This window comes from Thunnus thynnus, chromosome 9, assembly GCF_963924715.1.
Source record: "Thunnus thynnus chromosome 9, fThuThy2.1, whole genome shotgun sequence".
NCBI classification, from domain to species: Eukaryota; Metazoa; Chordata; class Actinopteri; order Scombriformes; family Scombridae; genus Thunnus; species Thunnus thynnus.
Genome location: NC_089525.1, coordinates 26455149 through 26479080, shown reverse-complemented (window position 1 = coordinate 26479080; position 23932 = coordinate 26455149). Strand labels below are relative to the sequence as shown.

The 23932-nt window shown below is 38.7% G+C and overlaps 1 protein-coding gene across 4 annotated transcripts in view; it reads left to right on the top strand.

Annotated features, from left to right (window-relative positions):
• Positions 1–23932, top strand: part of si:dkey-237h12.3 (teneurin-3) — a 143699-nt gene that overhangs the window by 80792 nt on the left and 38975 nt on the right. For 2 of the 4 annotated variants that reach the window (XM_067599883.1, XM_067599882.1), the window contains exons 8-15: positions 3153–3363; positions 4459–4560; positions 5678–5872; positions 6980–7180; positions 12222–12407; positions 15275–15298; positions 20289–20435; positions 20981–21197. In XM_067599883.1, the coding sequence (XP_067455984.1) occupies positions 3153–3363; positions 4459–4560; positions 5678–5872; positions 6980–7180; positions 12222–12407; positions 15275–15298; positions 20289–20435; positions 20981–21197 (1283 nt within the window). The remainder of the gene's footprint in view (positions 1–3152; positions 3364–4458; positions 4561–5677; positions 5873–6979; positions 7181–12221; positions 12408–15274; positions 15299–20288; positions 20436–20980; positions 21198–23932) is intronic. The other 2 variants (XM_067599885.1, XM_067599884.1) reach the window with 1 other exon arrangement.

The window sequence follows — 23932 nt, the reverse complement described above, 5'->3', positions numbered from 1 at the left end:
GTTACGGCCACTCTTTGATGGAAGAAAGTCTGAGGCGAGTGACAACAGGTGAGCTGGATTGCACTTTCAAGGTGAAAAAAGGGAGACCAACAAAATCAAAGACCAAAGGGTACTAATTAACAAAACACTACTTTTATGTCTAAAGCAATTGTTGCACAGACACTCAAGCTTGTCAATGCTGGACACTGTGTCCATTGTGGCCACCTCTAAATTACATTCTGTCCAGGTACCAGGGGCACAAATCAATGCATTTACTTAACTGAGCATGAAAGACTCCAATGAGAGATATTGACTGTTCGTCGTATTCACAGCTTGGAAGACAAGGCAACCATTAAGTGCACCAGCTTTTCTCAAAGATAGACTTCCTCCATCTGCTATTGAGTGTCTGTCTGTGCTGATACAAACCAAACAAATTAGAAAAAACAAAGTTTTGTTGTGTTTTTCTTTGGTATTTGTAGTTGTTATCAAGTGTCAGACAAAGTTCACTCAATCTAAAGGCTGGAGAATTTACAGGCTCTGAGCGTTCCTCCTCTGTCCATGGGGGCATCTGGCGGTCTCTCCACACTTTGTCTCTTAGCTGCTATTCACTGGTATTGTTGGATTGAGACGAGTTTGGGGGGGGGGGCTTCACACCAGCTAATCGAGATGTATGCACTTAGCCAGAAGGTTTAGAGCTTGTGGGATGAACTGTTTTATTACTTCTTCTACAACACAAAGAAGTCAACTTCCGCCAGGTTAATATCCCTCCCCTGCCCCTCTGCTCTACTCAAAGGGGTTTAAATCACAGTGTTGACTTCACCTGCCCCTTGCTTAATGCTCTATTTCCTGTCGTTTGCGAGTCAGCTGAATGGTTGCTGGGGTCCATGTTTGTCACATTCCTGAGCACTAAATCCAGTTTTAATGCATTTCCTTGTCCCTTTCTTTCAGCCATTTTGAAGGCCAATGTGTTTCTATGTGGCTGAATGTTGTGCACATACTGATATTCATTTTTGGCTTCAAGGGAACAGAATAAGTCAGTAATGAGATGACACATACAGAGTGCTTATACAGGTGTTTTGGCTAAATGTTAGCAGATAGTTGCTGAACCACAGAGCAACACCAACATTCATTTGGAGTTGTGTTTCTGGCCATCTGATGAATGTAGGTACAATATTTACTCTCATTTTAGCTCTGGTTTGGTCTCCGACAACTCCTGAGAAAATATCTGGCTCTTTAGCAGCTAGAAGTTACCAGCTAGCTGCTTTTTCTTTCTGCCATTTAGTGCTAGGCAGGTAGCACACAGTGGGTTTATTATGACTTTTTAGTAAAAACAGCTGTTTGCTGCTGCTGCTGGAAATGGGGACTTAAAAGCTCAATAGAGCTGTGGATTTGAGTTAATTCATTTATCTTTTTAAATTCTCATATTAAATGCAGTTATTTGATTTAATGTTATTAAAAAATCTTGTAAAATGCAGCTTTAAGAAACATATCTTAAAATGTTATTTAAGTATTATAGTATTAGAGGTATTTAACACATTTACATGGCTCATTATCATTATCTCATTATCTCAAAATTCTGTAATTTTCACTTCTTTCATTATTTTGTGAAACTCTTGCAGATCTGCACCATAATCAGGTCTTTGCTCCCATTTTTCCCACTTCTCTCTCTTCACACTAAAACAATAAATTTAAATTTAAAAATCTGTTGAAATTGATCTATTACTTTTTAAAAATGAATTAAATTCAACTGAAAAAGATGTGATACCTATTTAAAAATGTATGTGTCTTAAATTTAAATATCTCAACTGTGTGCCAGTCAAAAATCAAAGTCCTCTTCAAACAACCTCATTCGATTTAAATCCAACCTCTTCTAAAACAAACAAACATAAAAAAGAATTACAATCCAGATGCATTACATTTCAAAGACGTCCATAGTCTCTGTTCCTGTCAGGAGTCTTATATAGGTTCAGTACATCTGTGTAGCTAACAACCGCTTTAGTCAAGGGATCTGCCTGTCTGCATCTGCTGTGCTCCTCTGCATCCTATAGGCTGTTTAGGGATTGTTGGTATGTGTTACACTGTTTTCTGCTGCAGTGCTCTGTACCCTACAGCTTCAGTCAAAATGAGGTTCAGGTGTTGAGCAGGTGCTGTGAGAGCAGATGCACCACTTTACTCTTTTCACTTGGCAGGAATGACTCGTTACTCCTTGTTTACCCCGTAAATCAATGTTTGTTTGCAAAAAAATGTAGAGACTGTTATGCTGCATTCCCAGAGTAATGGAAAGAAAAACATAACCCTGAGGTACTGTATATATACTGTTATATTTACTTTTATGCTGTGTTCAGTATGTACACAGCATACAGCTTCTAGTGGAGCATTCTGACATCGCCAACAAGGAAGTTTTTACTGTGAATAGATTGTAGATGTCATATTCAATTCAATTTACTCTATTTTACAAGAATAATCCTATCAGAATCTATGTTGTTAATCAGGGAGTCCTGATTAAATATAATTCAGAACAAACAATAAAACACATCAATGAACACCTTAATAGCTGTCTGTCTGTCTGTCTGTCTGTCTGTCTGTCTGTCTGTCTGTCGAGTGTATCAATGATGTTTTGACTTTAATTATAATAAGAGAAAAAAATAGTCTTAAAATAAAATAAAATAGTTATGTAGTTTATCATCTTATTTGTATTTTGTGCAGGTATACCAGCACCGATTAACTCTGAATTTTAAGTCTCTGCATCCACACAGTGTATTATCAATGTTAATTTAACAGATTATAATAATCACACTGCCAGAGTCTGAACATCCATCAGTTAACAATATATTTTTGGGAATATTTTTGAGCATTTGCCCCAGAGCCATATCAGCTCTATCAGTATACAAACCACTCTCCGAACAACATCTATGAACTCGAAATGACTGCCACTGAAAAATCAACATTTATTATACTTGAGTATTTGCTCTGTGCACAAACCTCTTCTGATTGTGTCTCGCATTTCAACTTTAAAAAGTTCCTCTCAGACTGTTAGAGGAGCTGCATGCAAAGCATCCAACAGATGAAAACACAAACTTTTTGAACTCTCTTGCCTCTTAACTGCATGGTTTAATTATACTGAGATTAAAATAGCAATCATCCGCATCTGCTGGAATCTTGTTGTTTTGCAGTATGACTTTGTGGAGCTCTTGGATGGCAGCCGGCTCATCGCCAAAGAGCATCGGATTCAGAGTGAACCGGAGACAAGGGTCCGGCTGGAGCACCCGGTCACTGTCCACCAAGCTGGATTCATCCAGTACCTGGACTCAGGGGTGTGGCACCTGGCGTTTTATAATGATGGCCGGAGTGTGGAGACAGTGTCCTATAACACCATCATCCAGGGTACGAGGACACACATCTGCTGCAATGGCTGATGAGTATGATTGGAATGATGTGTAATGACATGTTTGGAAGACTTTAATTTCCTTAAACAGCTGCGCCTGCATGAACAAACAATGGGGTTTTTGAAAAATCTGGCTGCCACACAAACAAGCTGAGCTTTTCAAACTTTGAGCCACCTAGGAGGCATATCTAGGTTTTCATTGGAGGGTAATGGATTATTGTGTTCAACACTATAATACGAGACCATGCACAGCATTGATCCTTCTCTCCTAACAACCTCTTCAGCGTTCTGAAGTCTGTGAAATTTCCTTGTGGGTTTTGAGGTAGGAAAAACACTAAGGTTGATGTAATGTTTTTCTTTTTCTATTTCCTGTGGGGAGTTCCATTGATCTGGCCCCACAAATATGAAGGTATCGACGTTTGAGGTCAAAATTGCCTGGGTCCGACGACGGCTCAAGGAACATACAATACCAGCTAGAATAATAACAAAAAAGTTTGCCCTCTTAACACCAATCAAAATGAGGGCCCCAGTCTTTTGGGGGTGCCCTTTATAAGCGATGGTCTGTTGAATGAACACAAGATCTGTCTGTAGGATATGTCAGATTAACTTCAACTCAGAGAGGATTTAAGCTGTAAACACTCAGGAGATTGCATGGCTTGTGTGGGCATGATCAGTCATTCAAGGGTTTTTGGGGGGGGGGATGAGGCAAGAGAGCGACAGGAGGAAAGGAAAATATGTCAAGGAAATGGAATTATTTGGTCTAATTTAAAATGCCTGTGTGGCTTTTACTCAACATGGCTTAGATGTGAACAGTCGGACTGCAGCATACATGTTATGGAGGCTTAGACCTTAGTGGGACATGGACAAATAGCTGTAAATGTATGCCATGCCTGATACGAGTAGTGCAGATAAGAGATGCTTAAAAACCCCTAGATTCATGCGGGGGGAAAAGGAAAAGTTGTGGTTGTTTCACAGAATTTCATGAACTGTACAGTCAAATGTTATATTAAGGAGGTCTTTCATATTTGCTCTCATATGACAATCTGATGAGTTATTAATAGTTGGACTTGCACACTGCTATGCTGTACCCACAGAATCTGTCACAGAGTGCACACACAACTGTTATGGGAACGGAGAATGTGTAGCAGGATCGTGTCACTGCTTCCCAGGATTCATAGGGCCGTACTGTTCCAGAGGTAATTATTCAGCTTTTATACTCCTTTACTGTCCACTCAGCTCATGGCTTAAATGCTCAGCTCATCCAAATAACAAAAAGAATCTCCCTTAACTTCTAGTGGTATCTATTCATGCATATAGAGTTGCTTTTATTTGCCTAGGTCTTGGAATTCCTAAGATTTCTGCTGCCACTCCAACACAATGAGGATGAATTCAATCGTTCATGGTGATCACAGCATTGAAAAGGGTCCTTTGTACTTTGTCCTTGTAGAAGACAACAAACATTGCTGTCAAGTTGTTCAAACACTGTCCTGGTAATTCTGACTAATCCACGGACCTTGCTATTTAATTGCAACAACTTTGAACCAAAGAAATAGTCTCCATGAAAACTGATACAGCTTGTTGCGTAGATTATCCAGAGCAACAGTGGCTTGTCTGACATTGCCATGAAAATATTTAGTCAGGCTAAACATTACACTTTGGTCCAAAATGGAATATTTCATCAACTATTGGATAGATCGCCATGACACTTTCTATAAACATTCTTGACCACCAGAGAATGAATCCTACTGACTTCAATGATCTGCATTTGTAGTTTTAACCCCACCATCATTAATTTGTCCAATACTTGGTTGAAGACCAAATACCTACCAACTAATGATATTTCCATCAGCCTCAGTTGTACTTTGTATTTCTGATAATTAGCAAATGTAAGCACGTTAACACGCTAACCTAAGATGGTGAACATGTAAACAAACATCATCATGTTGTTGTGTATGCCAGCATGCTAAAGCTGAAAATCTAGCAAAGCAACTCTATGCCAAATTACAGCCTCACAGAGCCCCTATGGGTGTAGACTCAATGTCTTGTTTATATGTAAATTTTAAATGCTTCAAGCACCACAAAAGAAATTCCCTTTCTCCTCCATCATATTGGGGAGTGGGGGGAGAAGAAATGGAAGAGATGGATATGTCAAAACCTGGACAAAGAAAACCAAAGCTATCTGTATGGAGAGATTTGGGTGAGCAGACCAAAGAAGAATCATACCCTGTTGTAGCTGTGAGTTTACAAAGGTCTGCAACAAACAAGTTTAAAAATGGACCACAGTTACAGTACTTATATCATGTGTATCTTCAGCTGCTTGTCCAGTCCTGTGCAGCGGTAACGGGCAGTACACCAGGGGGCGCTGTCAGTGCTACAGCGGCTGGAAGGGCACAGAGTGTGACGTACCTTCCTCCCAGTGTATCGATCCTCAATGTGGGGGACACGGACTATGCGTGGCGGGTAACTGTGTGTGCAACACTGGCCACAAAGGAACCAACTGTGAACAAGGTAAATGAAAGAAAAACACAGCATCTCCCCATTGGATTTGCAGCAGCTAGATGGAACATATTTCTATGTGAAGCTCAAGGGGGATCGACATAGTCCATTGGTGAAACAATCAGTGTTTTCAACTCCGCCAAGCAGATAATGCTTTGGATGTTGTTATTGATAGTGTGTGTGTATAAATTAAGTCACTCTTAGTGTTCAGAGCACATGAATGTTGGCTATGCGCTGGAACAGATTGTGCGGGGTCCGTTGATGCAGTCACCTATTGGAACGCTCCACAGTTGAAGACACCTGTTAAAATCGATCAGTCAATGGCATCTGTTCCTCCGTTTATAGGGAAGGAGCTGCTTCTTTCTTGTCAACCTTTTCCACCTCCCCCCCTTCACTTCAGTACATTTAACTTTATTGATCCACATGCAGACAAAAGGCAATTATCAGCTCAGATTTACACGTGCAGGTTGTTGACCTTTCATGTAAAAAGCTATTGAGTTCACTAAATGAATATATTGTGGTTTTCTTTGAAGTGAAGAAATATGGGAAGACAGGAGGAGGTCACATTTGTAATTTTAAACTTGCATATCAGGGTTTTATAAATAGGTTCAGGTAAATAATCATTGTCAGTGTCCAAACATGGAGATGCACAGAGCAACCAGCTCCAGAGGAAGCACAATAAAGTTGTTGCAAATTATCCCTTGTTAGTAATGGGTTGATTATGTTGGTCATAATTGCCAATTATTAACCTAGATCAGCAAGTTGATTTGCAAATTGTTAATAGTAATTGATTATATCTGTCGAGACACTAATTATGCCCCTTTTCCTAGTGCCTATAATGGAGCATAATTATGCTGTCAGTATATTGGAAGTACCCTATAATATACCGTAGAGGAGCTAGTTGAACATAGGGTGGAAAATTACTACCGGCCACCACTAAACACTGCAAAAAAAAAAAAAAAAATCAGCTGTGGCTCACCAGCCATCATCTGGCACTGACCCACTTCCCCTCTAAAAATGATTTTTGGCTGTTAGCAGAGTCAAAGTGGCCGCAGTAAATAAGTAGGTTTGATATCCTGTCTAACTGACATCGCTGTCGTCCTAACTGTGTGTCCTCAGTGGACTGTGTGGACTCAACGTGCTCCGGTCATGGAGCCTGTCATCATGGTGAGTGCCACTGTAACCCAGGCTGGGGAGGGATCAGCTGTGAGATCCTGAAGAGCACTTGTCCAGAGCAGTGCTCCAGTCACGGCACCTTCAACACCGACTCAGGAACCTGCATCTGTGAGGCCAACTGGAAGGGGGCCGACTGCTCCATAGGTCAGAACACATTTCACTTTCTTCTGCTCACTTAAACCTAAGGATTATTATAATTATCAATTAATCTGCCAGTTATTTTCTTGATTAATCGTTTGGTCAATGAGACGTCTGAAATTTTGTGAAAAATGTGAGGTGTCAAGGTAACATCTTCAAATCATTTGTTTTGTTCGACCAACAGTCCAAAACCATAATATTTTAAATAACAATCACATAAGACGTTTTAGAGGCTGGAATTAATGTTTAGCTTTATCACTTGAAAATGACTGATTAATTGATTATCAAAATAGTTGCCAATTCATTTTCTGTCGATTGACTTCAATAAATCAATTCAGCTGTAATGTGATTATAGGCTTTTTTAATAGTATTCTGAAGTCATACATTTTGTGTATAGAAAAGTGTGACAATCCTTGTGTCTTCTTTTCTTATACCACCACTGGGGATAACATAGTTGGACATGTTCAAATTCTTCACATCGGCTTTAATCGAATCAAAGGACATATTAAGCTACTTAGAGTTGTAATCTAAAAGGTCTTACATTTTATTAATTCATTCATTTCTGAATGCCATTTGCACAGTGTTGTTTGTACTGAACTAACAAATCCTTGCAAACAGTCTGTTCTTTTGTCTTTTTTTTTTTTTTTTTGCTGTTTTTGTGGATGAAGTTTGAGTTTCACTAACAACTAACTGGCAACAAATTCTTTCTGTGTTTATTCCAAACAAACCCCTCTTGCTGTGCACAGACACTGCAGCACCAGGTGTCCACAACAGCAGATGTATAAGCCTTTATTACCAAGTTTTAGGTTGAAGTAAAGAGCACAATGTGTCTGCATGTTGGTATCTTATTAAGAAACTTAAGGAGTAATTATTCAACTAAACTTATTCAAATAAAACTCTAAATATCAAGGAAAGCAATGTTGTATATGCTTTAAGTTTTAACAATTTTTAAAAAAATCACAATTAATCATCTGTATTTTTTGAAATACAATTTAGTGAACATTAGAGGGCAATTTGTTTTCCTAAATTAATATGTCACAATTTGAAATTAAACTCTTTGAATAGTACAGACAGTCGAATCAGTATTCTTCAGCTTTCTCCCCACAGTGCACACGAAGGAACCAAAATTATTAATTTGTGATGTCCTACTGATTCATATTCTGCATTTTCTCCAGAGATGATGAATGAGAGCCTGACTGACTCAAGTTTTTCATCTCGAGAGCTATGATGTGCAGTGTATGTTATATTACAAGCAGCGCTGAGTTTTATGAGCTTTATGTTACATCTTTCCTACATCACCTTCAGTAAAGTTTTACTTCAGTAAAATGGGGGTACAAGTCATATATTTAATTTATATAAGAAGGCCATAATGACAAGAAAGTCTTCTCATGAGGATGAGGATCTCTTCATACGTGTGTAGAGCTTTTAATTTGATTCATCTGTCCACTAGAGAACAACAAAATTCAGTGTCTGTTGGCACAACACGAACACACTAAGATGTCTAAAAAAGTCTCAGTTCCTGTCCAAATTGGAGTAAGAAAGTAATCTGAACTGACTCCAGGAAACAACCCCTAACCCTCCAAAAAAAAAGCTTTCACGGGTATAGGGAGGCAGATGTTGACATCTGATAGCCAGCAGTCACTCAGGCTTGGAAAGTGTTGTATAACTTAAGAAAGGGTGAAAATAAGAGCAAACTTCAGTCTGAATTGCTGCTCGTATTCATTTTTTTTTTGCAGTTTATGTTCTTTACTACAGTATATATTCATCAGAGAAGTTCAATTTAAAATTTAAAATTAAAAAATAAGTCCATTAAGTTGGTTTAAGTCAAAAGGACTAATATTGATCATTTCTGACATACATACATTTATAAGCCTTAATTTGGTTGCAGTTTGGTAGTTTCAAGCTAAATGTCCAAATTACAGAAAGGCAACAGCTTAATTTTTTTTGGAATAAATAAATCATACTGTAAGTGTGATCACACCATTAAAGTTTGGTAATCAACACTTGTAGCACGTGTTGATTTGAAACGCAACATATGGTAACAGCAAAGCTTTGACTCCACACATTAATCTTGTGCGACCCGACATGTTCGTCTTGATAAGTATCACCGATGTGTCTCATTTTAAAATAGACCTAATAGATTTGTTCAGAACCTTTTCCAAAAAAATGCCAGTTTATTTTACACCAGCTTCAGGTTTTCTAGAGGAGAAGGAGACAATCGTGTGTTCCCATCTGCTTGCGGCAGAGCCTCTTAATTTGTTATTCAGAGGGTTTGCCTTTCAACACAGGTAGGTGACATGTTAGTTCAAAGGCTGGCCCCTCCTATCTGTTATCTGCGCCTGCGATTCAGGTGATTTATGCGCTGTTTCCCCCCTCAGAATAGACTCATTCTCTGTGTGCTGAACCTAGAGTAAAACACAATGGCTATACTGAGTCGAACAATTAAAAGCAGAAGTTGCAGTTTGTGTCTGTCAGTATTAAAGACTGTTGAATGTATTTTCCTTGGCTGAAATTCAAGTGAAAATTAAAGCATAAGGAGGCTGGATGGTATGTTTGAGATGATAGATGTGTGGTGGACCTTTTTAAGCAGCATGCAGCCGGTTTGGTCGGTGCCCAAGAAGAAAGAATGATTGTTTTGGTGAACAGGGATTTTTTTTTTTTCCTTTTGTGTCTCCCTTTATTTTCTTTTTTAAAGAGAAGTAATTTGTTATTCTGTTAAAGCATTCGAAATTCCAGACATAATCCTCTCACTCAGCAAGATATCTGGGGCCTGTCGATAGCAGAACTGACGACGTAGGCCTCGGCGCAGTCCAAAAGTTAGAGAGTTTACCCACCTGGGTGGGTGGAGGAGTCCGTCTTAATTAATGCTGCAGTTCTTCTTCAATTAAATAAACTTTAATTAACAAGCACATAGCATGGATCGACCGCCCACAACCCCTATCCAGCTTGAGTCAGGGGCATGTTAAAGGCAGATAAACACTTTTGCACTAATGAAAAATTGATTGCATAGATTCTATGGGAAGGAGGTATCCCTTTGGAATCGAATGACTCCCCTCCAGAGGCATGCTTAATATTCTACAGTGTTGGCTCGACTTAATCAGAACCATCCAAGGTCTCTCAATCGAAGAAAATCTCTATTCAGAGAACTGGAAACAGACAGTTAAAAGAGCCTCAGTAAAAGGGGATGAATGTGGATATAGCAGTGGGGGTGGATTAGCTTAAAAAATAATAAAAATACATGAACAAAATTAGGAGATCTTTTATCCATGACTTAGTATATTTTGAACGGCAGAATGATGTCTCTTGGCTAATATGCTTTCCCTGCAGGCTACACCAAGTTTTCAAAAGTCACAAACTTTTCAGTTATGTGGCTATATGCATTTCCTGGAGCATCGAGTCACTTAAAGTCTGAGGACATACTTGAGCTACTTTCTTCCAGTACACTGACGGCTATTGTCACAGTGGAAAGCTTTATGGCTCTTCTGTTCAACAGCTTTGATAGACGCTCTTGGTTCCAGTAAATGAACATTTCTTATTCTCACACAAGAGCAGCCACAGCTTGTTGAGCGTTAGCTTTAGCCCGGTACACGCTGATTTACTTACCACCCCTGAATTCAATCATTTGAATTTGCTTTTCTGAAGATAACACGGATTCATAACAGCTGCTCTGCTGTTTCCAATGCTTTCCGTACTTGAAGAAAAACATGTTGATCTAACATCTATCAAAGTTCAGACACAAGAACCTGCTTAAATTCATAACCCTCGCCTCAGTCTGCCAAGAGCCATGCAAATGAGCTTTGAGAATATGTAAAACCTGAAAAGAAACCCGAAAAGTGGTTGTTTCGAAAATTTTTAGATGCACAAAGTAATGTCTGTGCTTTACTGTTCTTGTGCTCTGAATTTAGACTTTTTGAGTGATGACAGGTTTTGTTTCATTCTAGGGCTTCTGTACACATGAGAAAATAAAGTGGTCTATGAAATGACTTTGATAAAGATGACTTAAAATGGAAAAATAAAAATGACACAATAGCCCGTGTTGCTTGTGCATGTGCATGTGCATGGAAGAATGTCTTTTCTATTATTCCAGGGTATTTATTCAGAGAAATACTTACATTTTGTGAGATAAGCTTTGATGTCATTTTAGATGGGAAAAAAGTGGTTGTTACACTGATTGGACCCGTTTGCTGATAAGCTAATTAAAATAAAGTCCTCCAGAATTTGCTGCTGCGTACATTTTTACATAAAATAGATCCAAACTAATTCAGATATCATCCATCTGCCTTCATAATGCCCGACAAAAATGCAGAGTGTGTTTCTTTGTGATGTTCTGTTTAAAGTTTTATCTCTTCAATGTGAACTGAAACATACACTCATTATGAATTGGTTATCTGAGAGTACTGCATTGTTGCTGTGCTCTATCGTGGAGAAAACGAAGACATTGAGTGACTTTATTATCACCTGAACCGATAAAACGAATGCCACCATATATCAAGGTTAACATGATACTTTTTGGAGGAAGATTTATCTCTCTCGGCTTTTTATTGTGTATTTTGGCAAAGTGGCAGCAGAATTAAAGTTGATTTAGGGATTCTGTTCCTTCCAAGTTTCACAGTTTTGACAATTCATATGCCAAATTTAAGAAAATAATTGTGTACACTAAATGCCCATTTTAATCCAAAAAGCAAAAGAAAGCAGTAAAGGCTAATCAAAAAAAAAACAAACTTCTAAAGCTTTGCTATGCAAATGGTTGGCAGTAATTTTGAGTCTCCTCAGATTGCTTATCTTTTTTTCAAATATTTTCACATTTTTATAACACTTTTTTTTTTTTTTTTTTTTAATAATTTAGTTCAAAACATGTGTTGTTTACAGTTAAACTTTTTGGTCCACTTTAACCAAGAGAGCTAACATTTCCAGCAGACATCAGAGCATTTTTCAGTAGTGGCAGATGTGTCTATACAGAATACAAAAATACACTAGTACAGAAGAAAAAAGCAACATTTCTCAGTACAGAAGCTATATGTCTCCATGGCTTTTTCCTTCGCAACAGAGGTGTGTGTGGTGGACTGTGGTCCCCATGGATCGTGCATCAGTGGTGTGTGTCACTGCGAGGAAGGCTGGACAGGGCCGGAATGTGAGCAGAGGGACTGTCACCCACGCTGCATCGACCACGGAGTCTGCAGGGAGGGCAAGTGTGACTGCCACCAGGGCTGGACCGGTGAACACTGCACCATCGGTGAGCCACGATGACACACGCTGTACACCTACACACACTTGACAGAAGGGCATGGACTGCAGGGGAAATGTATTCATGGGCAGTCTTCAAAGAGCAACTTTGGAGTTTCAGTATTTTCAGTGCAAACAAGTAACTTTTCATGACAAACTAGTGATAAATAGTTTCTGGTGGTATTTCCGGTGCTTAGAAGTCAAATGTGGTGTTTTTGTACTGCATTTCACAGACACTGCTAAAATATTGTAGTTAGTTTTGTGGCACCTTTGTCTTTTTTTTCCATTCTTCTATTTTTTTCTCAGCATTGATCAGCAATGGTGACTACTTTTAAATGCATTAATAGTCTTTTCCCATTTTTTTTGCAAGCAAACCACTGTTGTTGCTTCGGGCAACATGAAATTCAATCCTTTTTGTGCAGCAGTGAGCCTTTTTTTTTTCAGAAGGAGCTATCCAAAACCAAGAAATGTGGAAGATTTTCTTGAACTGGGTATGACTTAAAACTAATATTGTATTGTGACCATTGATAGAAGCAAGACTTTAGACTACTTTATGGAATTTAATTAAAAAGTTAAGCATCTCTCCCACTAAACAGAAATGTTGTATTTTCCTGGCTTTTCACATTAATTTTCTGCTCTCTTTGTAAAATCTATTTCTTTTTGCAGCACTGCACCTCAACTTTGTAATTGTTCTATCATCCATTTAGATATTCCACCTTGTAGACTGCTGAAGTGATGCTCCTGTATTAGTGAGTCAAGGGCAGGTATTTAGGGAGCTGAAAAGCCATGGGTAGGCCTCTTTGGAATATCATTTTTCTGAAATGGCGGTGCTTCACCTGGCATTAATGAGGGTAATGAGTTCTGAGATGTCGCTTCCTATTGACCTTTAACTCAGACTTCCTCGACACCTTACCCCCTGTCAAAGGTCCTGTAGTTAAACCCTGACATGCCGCATCAAACAGCATTCCCCTAAGTGTCATTTCCAGCCACTCAATGACGACATATTCCCTGTGAAACAAAGATCTGGCACTCCAAACTATTCAGCCCTAATTATGTATTTACAAGTTCCCTCATCAGCAATCCCCCATCCACAGCGCTGATCCATCTCTGAGGGGAGAGGAGATTGCAGTGAGGGAGTTGTTGGAGGGGTCACATTCCTGATCTTATTAATGTTTCCCTCCTCAGAGCCAACTGTGCACCATCCATTTTCTTTTTTCTTTCCTCCTGTTTAAGGCTCCCGTCAGGAATGTAACTCCTTGCTTTGGATGCAGCGGGGATGAATAGGTAGCGCGTTACCTTTTCTTGGAGAACTGGGAGCTTATTTTATCTTTCAAACCCTGAATAACTGCCATTTGCACAAAGCGCCTTTTAATCACATTACATGGCCAGAGCTTGAATAGAAGACTTCCTTGGCCATTCTTTTGTCACAAGCATCTAGATCCTGTTTTATATGCAAAGCTTAACCCATTGTCAGCGCTTTCTCAGCACTGCATTTTACCACTAAGGTGTTTTCGATTCATCTTAGTGTTCTGTTGGTTCATTGCCGTGCAGTTGCTGAAATCACTGAAGTGGAAATGACGGCCAAATTGGGAAAAAAAAAAAAAAAAGACAAACTTAAGTATTCTGCTTCATGATGCATTCATATTAGAGTGAGGGTGAGCCTACATACCTCTTGACAAGTAGACAGTAAAATGTTTTGAAGCAGACCAAGATGAAACTGGCTCATGTAGTTTGAAAACAAAGACTGTTATAACACTCCGATATCAAGAGAAACAGTGTGTTCTTCTTTGTTTTAGCCTGTTAGTGTCTTGCTTTTGGCGAAGCAAAGCAGATGGAGAGTGTTAACAATGAATATTTTACTATGCTGCAGATGCTGAATTAATTCATGTTGCTTCCTATGGACAGAAATATCATCAGCATCATCCAAGACACTTTTTTACAGAAAAATGTGGTGATTCTGACCACAGAGGCTTCTATAATTCGGATTAATCACTTCCTGCTTTAATTAACATCTTCATTATTAAGTTTGTCAAACACTGGATATTTTTTTTTTCCTTTACTGTAACTAAACTGTTAATTCACTCCTCTAAATCTGCAGCCTCTGTCTCTTTTGTCTGTCTCTCTCTGAAACCAATTTTCTACTTGTTTTTTTTTTTTTTCCCTATTTGCATTTCTTTGTCTCTCTCTCTCTCTCTAAAAGCAAATTTCTACTTGTTCTTCTTTTTTCTATTTGCATTTCCTAACTCCTACTTATATCCGTTCTCTTTTCTATTTTATGTCTGTATGCCTGTCTGCCTACCTATCTGTCTCTCTCCAACTCCCTCTTGGCTTACATGTATAGCCCTGGATTCCAGAGTATCAGGTAAAAAAACACTTTTCACTTTGCTTGAGAATTATACTTTTCATGCAAGATGTTTTTTTCTGATCCAGTTGAACGCCTTTATTTTGCCTGTGACTTAAATTGAACTCTGGTAAGAAAAAAAAAAAAAGATGGGTGAGCTCGCACATTCAGTAATATCAGTAGTCATATCCTGTCACTCATGCTTAGTATTAGCTATTCAGCTCAATCACCGCAACGACTGTAATTTATATACACAGTACAGAGATTGAAATTAGAGCAGAAGCTGAAAACGTGCTTTACCTTCACCGCTGGCGAAGACAACGATAATCTTCGGGAAAAAATACCTGTAAAGCTTAATTTTCCTAATATATAAAACCAAGTTGGCAGGTACATCAGCTTTATGCCAGCAACCGTTTCTACTTTTTGTGCTCCCTGTAAGTTATAAGTAAATGTGTTTGTCAGTCTTAGCTCTCTGCCACCACAGAGATAAGTAATTTTCTTTTCCAAATGTTTCCCTTTCCTCGGTTGTGTAATAGGAGCAGTCAAGATAGGATATAAAGGTAAATTGAACCACTACCCCCCCCAAGGGAGATTGTCACAAACAATCCCTCCCTGCTCTCTGTCTTTCCTAGCACGGCGTTTATACACCTGTTCTATGTCCGAGTCGATCATAATGTTTCTGCTGTGATCCTGCTCCCCCCAATATGTCCCCTCATCTCCTGTCCGTCTTAACCAGTCTCACACAGACTCCACGGTCCCTTCTCCCCCTGTCTTAATTCCCTGTGTCTGCCAGATTAAACGCCCAAACTGGTGTGGTTTAGTCATGTTTCGGCTACTTGTCTTCACCCTCCACTAGAAGGAATGCGATCTGGCAGCAAGTGCTCTGTTTTCTGTAAATGTAGAGACTCTGGATCCTTCCCCTTCTTCCCCACACTTCTCCCCCTATTTACATATATACCTCCTTTTTCCTTTGATGTTGCCGTTACTTCACATGAGTATTTCTAACATCTGCAATGGGCTATTCCAACTTTGATTATTTTCCGACATCAGCCATGAACCTCTAAGACAGCCATTGATTTTCAGACTCTTAAATGGGATTTGTGCAACTTTGAACTCACAAAGAGTCCTTCAAATCTTGATTCAGATACAAAAGAAATCCCAAATTTTATGGATTTTACTCAAAGACAGCTGCTGACTTAAAAATCACACTTTAAGGAATCACGCAACCAGAATATAAGTCATTCAAACGAGCAAAAAAAAAAGAATAATTCAAACTTTGATTTAAACACAAAAAGCTCCAAAACTGTGATGTGGATTTAACTCAACAGCACTGACATGCAGTGGTGGAAGAAGTATTCAGAACCTTTACTTAAGTAAAAATACCAATGCCAGCAATGTAAAACTCCTCCATTATAAGTAAAAGTCCTGCATGATAAATCCTACTTAAGTAAAAGTACATATTATATTATTATATAGTATTAGCAGCAAAATGTACTTAACCTATTAAAGAAAAAGTCAAGTGTTAAGGATGGCACCTCCAGGAAGAATGAACTCTAGTCCAGAGCCTTATAAACTAAATGTACTTAATGCCAGAGTTATTTGTATCGCATTTTTTTCATTTGTTTTCATTCACATCTCAGTTAAATGAAGTGTTTTTCACACACAGCTTTAGCGTTTAGTGCAGTAAACTATAATACCTCTGTTGTATCCTTAGTGATTTTATTGAATTGTAATAACTCCCTTGTATCCTCTTAGTGATATTGTTGAACTTTATTAACCCTGCGTTTATGCTCTGAGTGATTTTCTTCAGAAGAAAAGTGAATGTGTTTAAACCAGTTACAGCCTGCTTTAATTCAAGGTCACAACTTGCCTTGTGTGTGTTACATTATAACCTGCACTGTGTGGGGGGAAAAAAGAGGAAAAAAGAGGTCCTTTCCAGAAAGATGACCTGTCTCCTTTTTCATATCATGTTACCAACTAGGGCATAGCGCAACTCTTGTTGCATGATATAAAAGCGAGAAAAGAGGAGAAAGTGAGTGCTGCTCTGGAAGGTCGCATTAGGTTTAGATCTTTTTGTGTGACATCATTGAAATTTACAGCACTTATATTGAAATACTCAAATAAAAGAGAATATTTCTTTTTGATCCAGAAGTTGTATTTGTCTTCAGATGATTGTGACTATATCTTATTAGGTGAGCGGATTTTCCCTTTTCATTTTTCGTTAAATCAATCCTTGGGTCTAGCAGTAACTATCTTCCCTTTTAGGGAATAGTTCACCTACTTGTATATTGAGTCGGGACCTAGGTACTCTATACAAGCTAAAGTATGACATAGATACATCTCCCACTGAGACTGATTTACACTCTGCTCCACTTAGGATGTACTACGCTCTGGGGACGTAGATGACCCGGGGCATGTAGATTGTGTACATTGGAAAATAGGTATGGGAAGAGCAAAAGTATAGGTTTCTGTTCATCCCCATATCCCCCGGTGGACTCTGCACAAGTCAAGCCAATTTTATTTATATAGTGCCAAATCACAAAAGAAGTTATCACAGGGCACTTTTCATATACAGAAGAGCAGGTCTAGACTGTATTCTTTAATTCACAGAAACCCAACATTCCCCCATGAGCAAAAACTTGGCAACAGCAGCAAGGAAAAACTCCCTTTTAAGGGGAAGAAACCTCAAACACAACCGGGCTCTAGGTGGGCACCATCTCCCTTGACCAGTTGTTGTGAGAGAGGAGGGAGGGGGAGAAGGGAGAGACAAAGAGAGCAAGAGAGACACAGAGATGCACAGCAACAGAGATGATAATAATAACAACAATAATGATAATAATAGAAATATGACTAATAATAATAGTAATAGCATTGGGCATCAAGCAGGACCATGCGGGCAGTAACTAGTCCATAGCCGCAGCTCCACAGACACCTGTAAAACAAGAAAGCACAACAACTATGGGGAAGATGCCAAGTTAGTAACGTGTATTAATGCCTTCAAGAGTAGCCATGTCATTAAAATTGTGTTTTTAAGGGGCTTAAGGCGAAACACAGTAACTTTGGTTTTGTCTGAGTTTAATTGCAGAAAATTGCAGGTCATCCAGGACTTTATGTCCTTAAGGCATGCTTGAAGTTTAGTTAACTGATTGGTTTCTTATGGCTTCATTGATTGATACATATAATTGGGTACCATCTGCATTACAATGAAAATTTCTGGAGTGTTTCCTTAAAATATCACCTAAAGGAAGCATATATATATATATATATATATATATATAGAATAGTACTGGTCCAAGCACAGAATCTTGTGGAATCGATCTGATAAATAGGACTTAAACCAGCTTAATGCAGTTCCTTTAATGCCAATTAAATACTTTAGTCTCTATAATAGGATGTGATGGTCATTGGTGTCAAATGCGTCACTAAGATCTAACAAGACAAGTACAGAGCGAAGTCCTTTGTCCAATACAGTAAGGAGGTCATTTGTAACTTTCGCCAGTGCTGTCACTGTGCTATGGTTCATTCTAAATCCTGACTGGAAATCCTCAAATAAACTATTGTTATGTATAAAGTTACACAACTGATCGGCGACTGCTTTCTCAAGGATCTTAGAGAGAAAGGGAAGGTTAGATATAGGTCTGTAGTTGGATCAAGAATAAGCTTTTTAAGAAGAGCTACTTTCAAGGACTGTGGTACATAGCCTGTAACTAAAGACAGATTGATCATATCTAGTAAAGAATTGCTAACTAAGGGTAAAACTTCCTTAAGCAGCCTAGTTGGGATGAGGTCTAAGAGACAGGTTGATGGTTTAGATGAAGAAATCGTTAGAGTTAGTTCAGGAAGGTCGATTGGAGAAAAACAGTCCAAATATACATCAGGTTTTGCAACTGTTTCTAAGGTTCCTGTGTTTGAGGATAAATCAGTGCCTGTTAAGGGCAGGAGGTGATGAATTTAATCTCCAATAGCTAGAATCTCATCACTAAAAGAAACTCATGAAGTTGTTACTACTGAGAGCCATAGGAATACATGGATCGATAGAGTTATGACTCTTTGTCAGCCTGGTCAAAGTGCTGAAAAGGGCTGCTTTTATTTTCCTCTATTGATGATGAGTAATAGGCAGCTCTGGCGTTAAAGAGGGCCTTCCTTTATGTTTTAAGACTATCTTGCCAGACTAAGCAAAATTCTTCCAATTTGGTGGAATGCCATATCCTTTCAAGTTTTCTAAATGTTTGCTTTAATTTGTGGGTTCAGGATTTATACAATGGAGCCAACCTCTTTTGTTTTATTATCTTCTTTTTTAAAGGGGCAATAGAGTTGAGTGTCATTTGCAGTGAGACTGCAGCACTATCAACAAGACGATCAATTTGGGAGGCACATAAGAGTCCTCTGTTGTATTGAGACATAGCATTGAATTAAACGCTGATGGATTCTTTTCCTTAAATTTAGCTACAGCACTATCAGATAGACACATCTAGTTAAGACATTTTTGTCTAATGGCGTAGTAGTCCAGTAACAGGAAATCAGAAGTTAAAAGACGAAAAGTACTCAAGTACTCAATGTGTAAGCAGCATTTTACTGTTGTAGCTGCTCGACATGGATCGGGTTTGAAATACTTTATATACAGTTAGCTAGTTTCGTCTTATTAGGATTAGGCCCCTCCAGAGGGTCACAATATACATCTGAGGTGTTGCAAGATGACCAATGGGAGAGGAAAGAAGAAAAAACAAAGTTTTGATACAATTTTTTTTTTGACTTTTTGACTTTTTGACTTTCTCTCTAATCTTTGATTTTTGGTGAAATATTGTATCATTTGAACATTTATTGAAATGAAATCATGTGGGAAGTTTAGAGGGAAAAAATCACTATTTGAAGGAGCTGTTAACAACTCATAGACATTCAAAAAGTGACCCGCCTACACACTGCTTTTTGCAAGACATCAAAGGCCAAAAAGGCTGGAAACCACTGGTTTAATCTTTACAATGTGTTGTATTTTAAAAGCTTGTTATATTATCCATTGTGTGAAATCTTCTTCTGAAAGTAACTAGTAACTAGAGCTGCAAAAAAGTCGTGGAGTAGAAAGTGAAATACCGTATGTCCCTCTGAAATATAGTGGAGTAGAAGTATAAAGGAGCATAAAAGGGAAATACTCCAGTAAAGTACAAGTACCTCAAAACTATAGTTTTTAAGTACAGTGCTTCAGTAAATGTACTTATTTACTTTCCACCACTGCTGACATGCATTCACAGTATCAGCAAGTTTCCCCTCTTTTATCCCATACACTTTACTTTTCAGTCTGGCTGTACATGCCCCTGAAACTCATGTGAAACGACAGTAACTCCTCACACCCTCCCCCCACATCCCCAGTCATGTCAGAGGTGTATTGTACTGTATGTTCACTCAATACTGTCTTTTATCATTTTTGTCCCTCCTCTGCCCCTGTCCACTTTATACTATGCCCCCTTCGCTCTTGTCTTCCCCCCTCCCTTTCTCCTCCTGATTTCCTTGTTCTGACTCGCTCAGCTGCTTGACACGTACATGTTGTGTTGACAGACGGCTGCCCCGGGCTGTGCAACAACAACGGGAGGTGCGTCTTGGATCAGAACGTCTGGCACTGCATCTGCCAGTCAGGATGGAGAGGGCTGGGATGTGATGTAGCGACCGAAACGCTCTGCTCAGATGGCAAGGATAACGAGGGAGGTAGGAAGGAGTAAAAGCCTCGTACAAATAGTCTTTTAGCTCCGGAAAAAGTGAGTGTGCAGCTCTTATTGCGCAAGATAGAAAACTGGCTTTGATGTGGCTCCTCGGTGACAGTGCAAACAAACAAAACAAATCAATCATACATAAAACATAACTAGAAAGAATATGCAAATGTTGCAGCAGAGCAGACTGTTAAACAGCATGCTTGAAAATATACAGTAGACCAATTATGAACTGTGGTTTAAACTATTTATTAATACTCCACTAGCTGGATTTCTAGTAAACTACTCATCGGTCTAATTAACAAGCCCAGAACTTTGGAGGTTCATATTAGGTGACATACTTCGGAAAAGTTCACACTTTGATGTCAGCTCAGGATCTCTGCAGTCACTTTAATGAACTAAAGTTCACGTTAGAAATCATCTGTGTGCACTGGAGCTCCTCACAATAATGGAGATGCTCCCGTGTTTCTTTTGTCAAACCCTAACACATCCAGGTCAACAAAGCTTTCCCTCCCTGTCTCGACTGTCCCTCCTGTTTTCCAGATGGGCTCGTTGACTGCATGGACCCAGACTGCTGCACTCAAATCTCCTGCCAGGGTCAGACCTACTGTCGTGGCTCGCCTGACCCCGCTGCCACCGCCGGTCAGGGTCAAGGGTCGGCCGCCCAGCCCATGTCGAAAGGCTTTTATGATCGCGTCAGTTTTTTGATTGGTCCCAGCGGCAGCCATGTGATACCCTGGGATAACCCGTTCAACAGCAGGTAAGGGGCTTAATGAATTACTGACAGCTCTTTAATTATTTGGATCACGTTAGCTGTTTGCTGTCTCATTAATGTTTGGAAGAGACACCTGTGTTTGTGCAGCCACTCCAAAACGTCAAAGAATCTCACATCTCTTTGTCTTTGCAGTCACTGTGAGTTGTAAACAAGGTGTGTTTACAGTGGTGCCTCTGTCATAAGCATTTTTTTTTTTTTTACCAGTGACGATTAAGTAGCTCAAGAGTGAGCTTATTCCTTGCTAAAAATAGTCTTTATATCTTTAAAAACACGAGGACTCTGTTTCTTAGACAGAGATAACAGGGCCATGTGGTTTTTGGAAAGAGAAAGCACAGCAAACATTTAACTTAAGAGACAGTTTTCACTGCACATTAATGTGTATCTTCTATGAGAAACCTAATTTTTTTGATCATCAACGAGCCAACCATCACACAGTATATTTGAATATCTGAGGCTGGCACACCTAAGTGGACTTTTCTTTGATATTAGCTAGAAAGAGTTTATTTCTATAAACTTTCTTTCTAACAGAAAACCACATAAAATCAGGCCCATCACAGAGAGTCTACAAAGGACCAGCATGTTTTGCATGATAATATCAAACAAAGTGTAAATATATTTCTTGATTTATTTGTTATTACTTTCATAGAAATGTATAGTAATCACACCTATTGCTGCTGTAATATGATACATAATGTGATACATTTTGCACTTAGATGACAATTCCATCTTTTTTTAGCTTCATCAGTCATAATGTCTTTTTTTTCTGTTTTGTAGGAGTGTTAAATGTGTCACTTAGTATTCATTTTTAGCCATGCAAGCATTGCAGTAGTCTGTCAATCAGTCTGTTGTGCTTTGGTCCAGACTAAAATATCTCAACAATCTGAACTGATTTTGTACATTTTTGAAATTCACGATCCCCAGCGGATGAATCTTAGGACTTTGTGGATTCCCTGATTTTTTTTTTTTTTTTTTTTGTGCCACAATGAGCTTCACATTTGTGTTTTTAGAGAAATATCTTGACAACTAGTGTATGGACATTTGCCATGAAATGTCATGGTAATAACTTTGATGATCCTGCAAATTTTCATCTTGTACCACCATCAATATTTCCATTTTTCCAATTTGTTTATGACCAAATACCTGCAAAACTAATGACATTCCCATTGGCTTCAGCTGTACTTTGTGTTTAGCGCTAATTAGCAAATGTTAGCATGCAAACACGCTAAACCAACAAGATGAAAGTGGTAAACATTGTACCTGATAAACATCAACTTGCTGATGTTAGAATTTGTGCATAAGTAGAGCCTGCTACAGAGCAGCGCTGCTACTGTAGCATTGGATTTTTAGCCATCTCCCTCAAATTCCTCACTAAGTTTAGTTATAGGATTTATTTACATTTGCGTGTCTCAATAGATACAATAGGTTTATATTGTGGTTCACAGGCTTGTGACCATGAATGAAGCTTTTGCTTTTGAGGACAGGCTTTTTATTCATTCATTTATTCATGACTTCTTATAAAGTTACTAAACATTTTTGTTCAACGTGTTGAAAGAATTTAATTTCCAAGGTGTTTATTCAAGGTAAAGACATTCATTAAAATTTTCTGATATAAATATAAAGGAAAGGAAGACCTTACCCAACGAACAGACTACTAGGCTACATCAGCATACAAACTGAGAAGACAGTCATATTTTTCACCAAAACCTCAGTGCACTCCCACATCTGTTCAGAATCATGAGCAGCGTTTGTTTTGTGGCTGATGGAGAGGAAAATGATTGCCAACTGTGTGCGCAAGGCTTTGGGAATATTTCCTCCAATAGTTTAAAGTAATCCTTATGTAAATAGTATGCTTTACTGAAAATATAGAATGAGGCGAATCCCCCCCAGTCGGGTTCTCAGTAATCCTCATCCTCATTGTCTTCAGCTTACTGTCGATTTCATGTCTGGCAGAGGCATTAGCTCTCTTGCTCAAAATATTCATTTGCCTTTTTATCTCCTTGTCGAAGTTAGTTTTATAGTCAAAACCATCATGGTGCATTTTAGAAGCTCAGCAAACATGCATACCACTAAATTTGACAAAATTACCTTTTTCTTTTACTGTATATTACCAGGACAAACATTGCATACATGAAATTAAAAAAGGAGGTCATGAGGAGTTGAAAGAGTCACATAATGAGGTAGAATTCAACAGTGGTAGAATTGTTTGGAGACCTATATTTTTCAAACATTCATTTGAGGTTATACTGTAGGATAAATATATTTTTTTTTACAGCCATGGCAGAGCATACAAAGACCCTGAAGCACTGGAACAATGCCAGAGAAGAATAAAGACATCCAACAGCAGCGATGACTGTTACGTCTAGTAGTAGAGTATCTGATGTCTAACGGTACAGAGATTGGAAACAGTTAGAGGTCATTCCTCTCTTTCTATTTTTTTAAGAGGCCATTGTGTAAGCCAAGAGAAAGGGAGCAGATTTCAGTATGCGTTCAGGTTTCAGGACTCAGCAGTAAACTTGTCCCTTGTATAGCACAGGGAGAGAGAATAAAACATGTGTTGTGGTCTAGTGTTTTTTTTTTTCTTTTCTACCCCCTCTAGTTCCCTAGCCATATCACATGTCCCCACACAAGTCTCCCATTGGGTTTTCAGATGGTGTTTTTCTACAGCCGGCATGAGACAATGACAGATAAGAATGCATGAATTATATGATTCATTTCTGGGG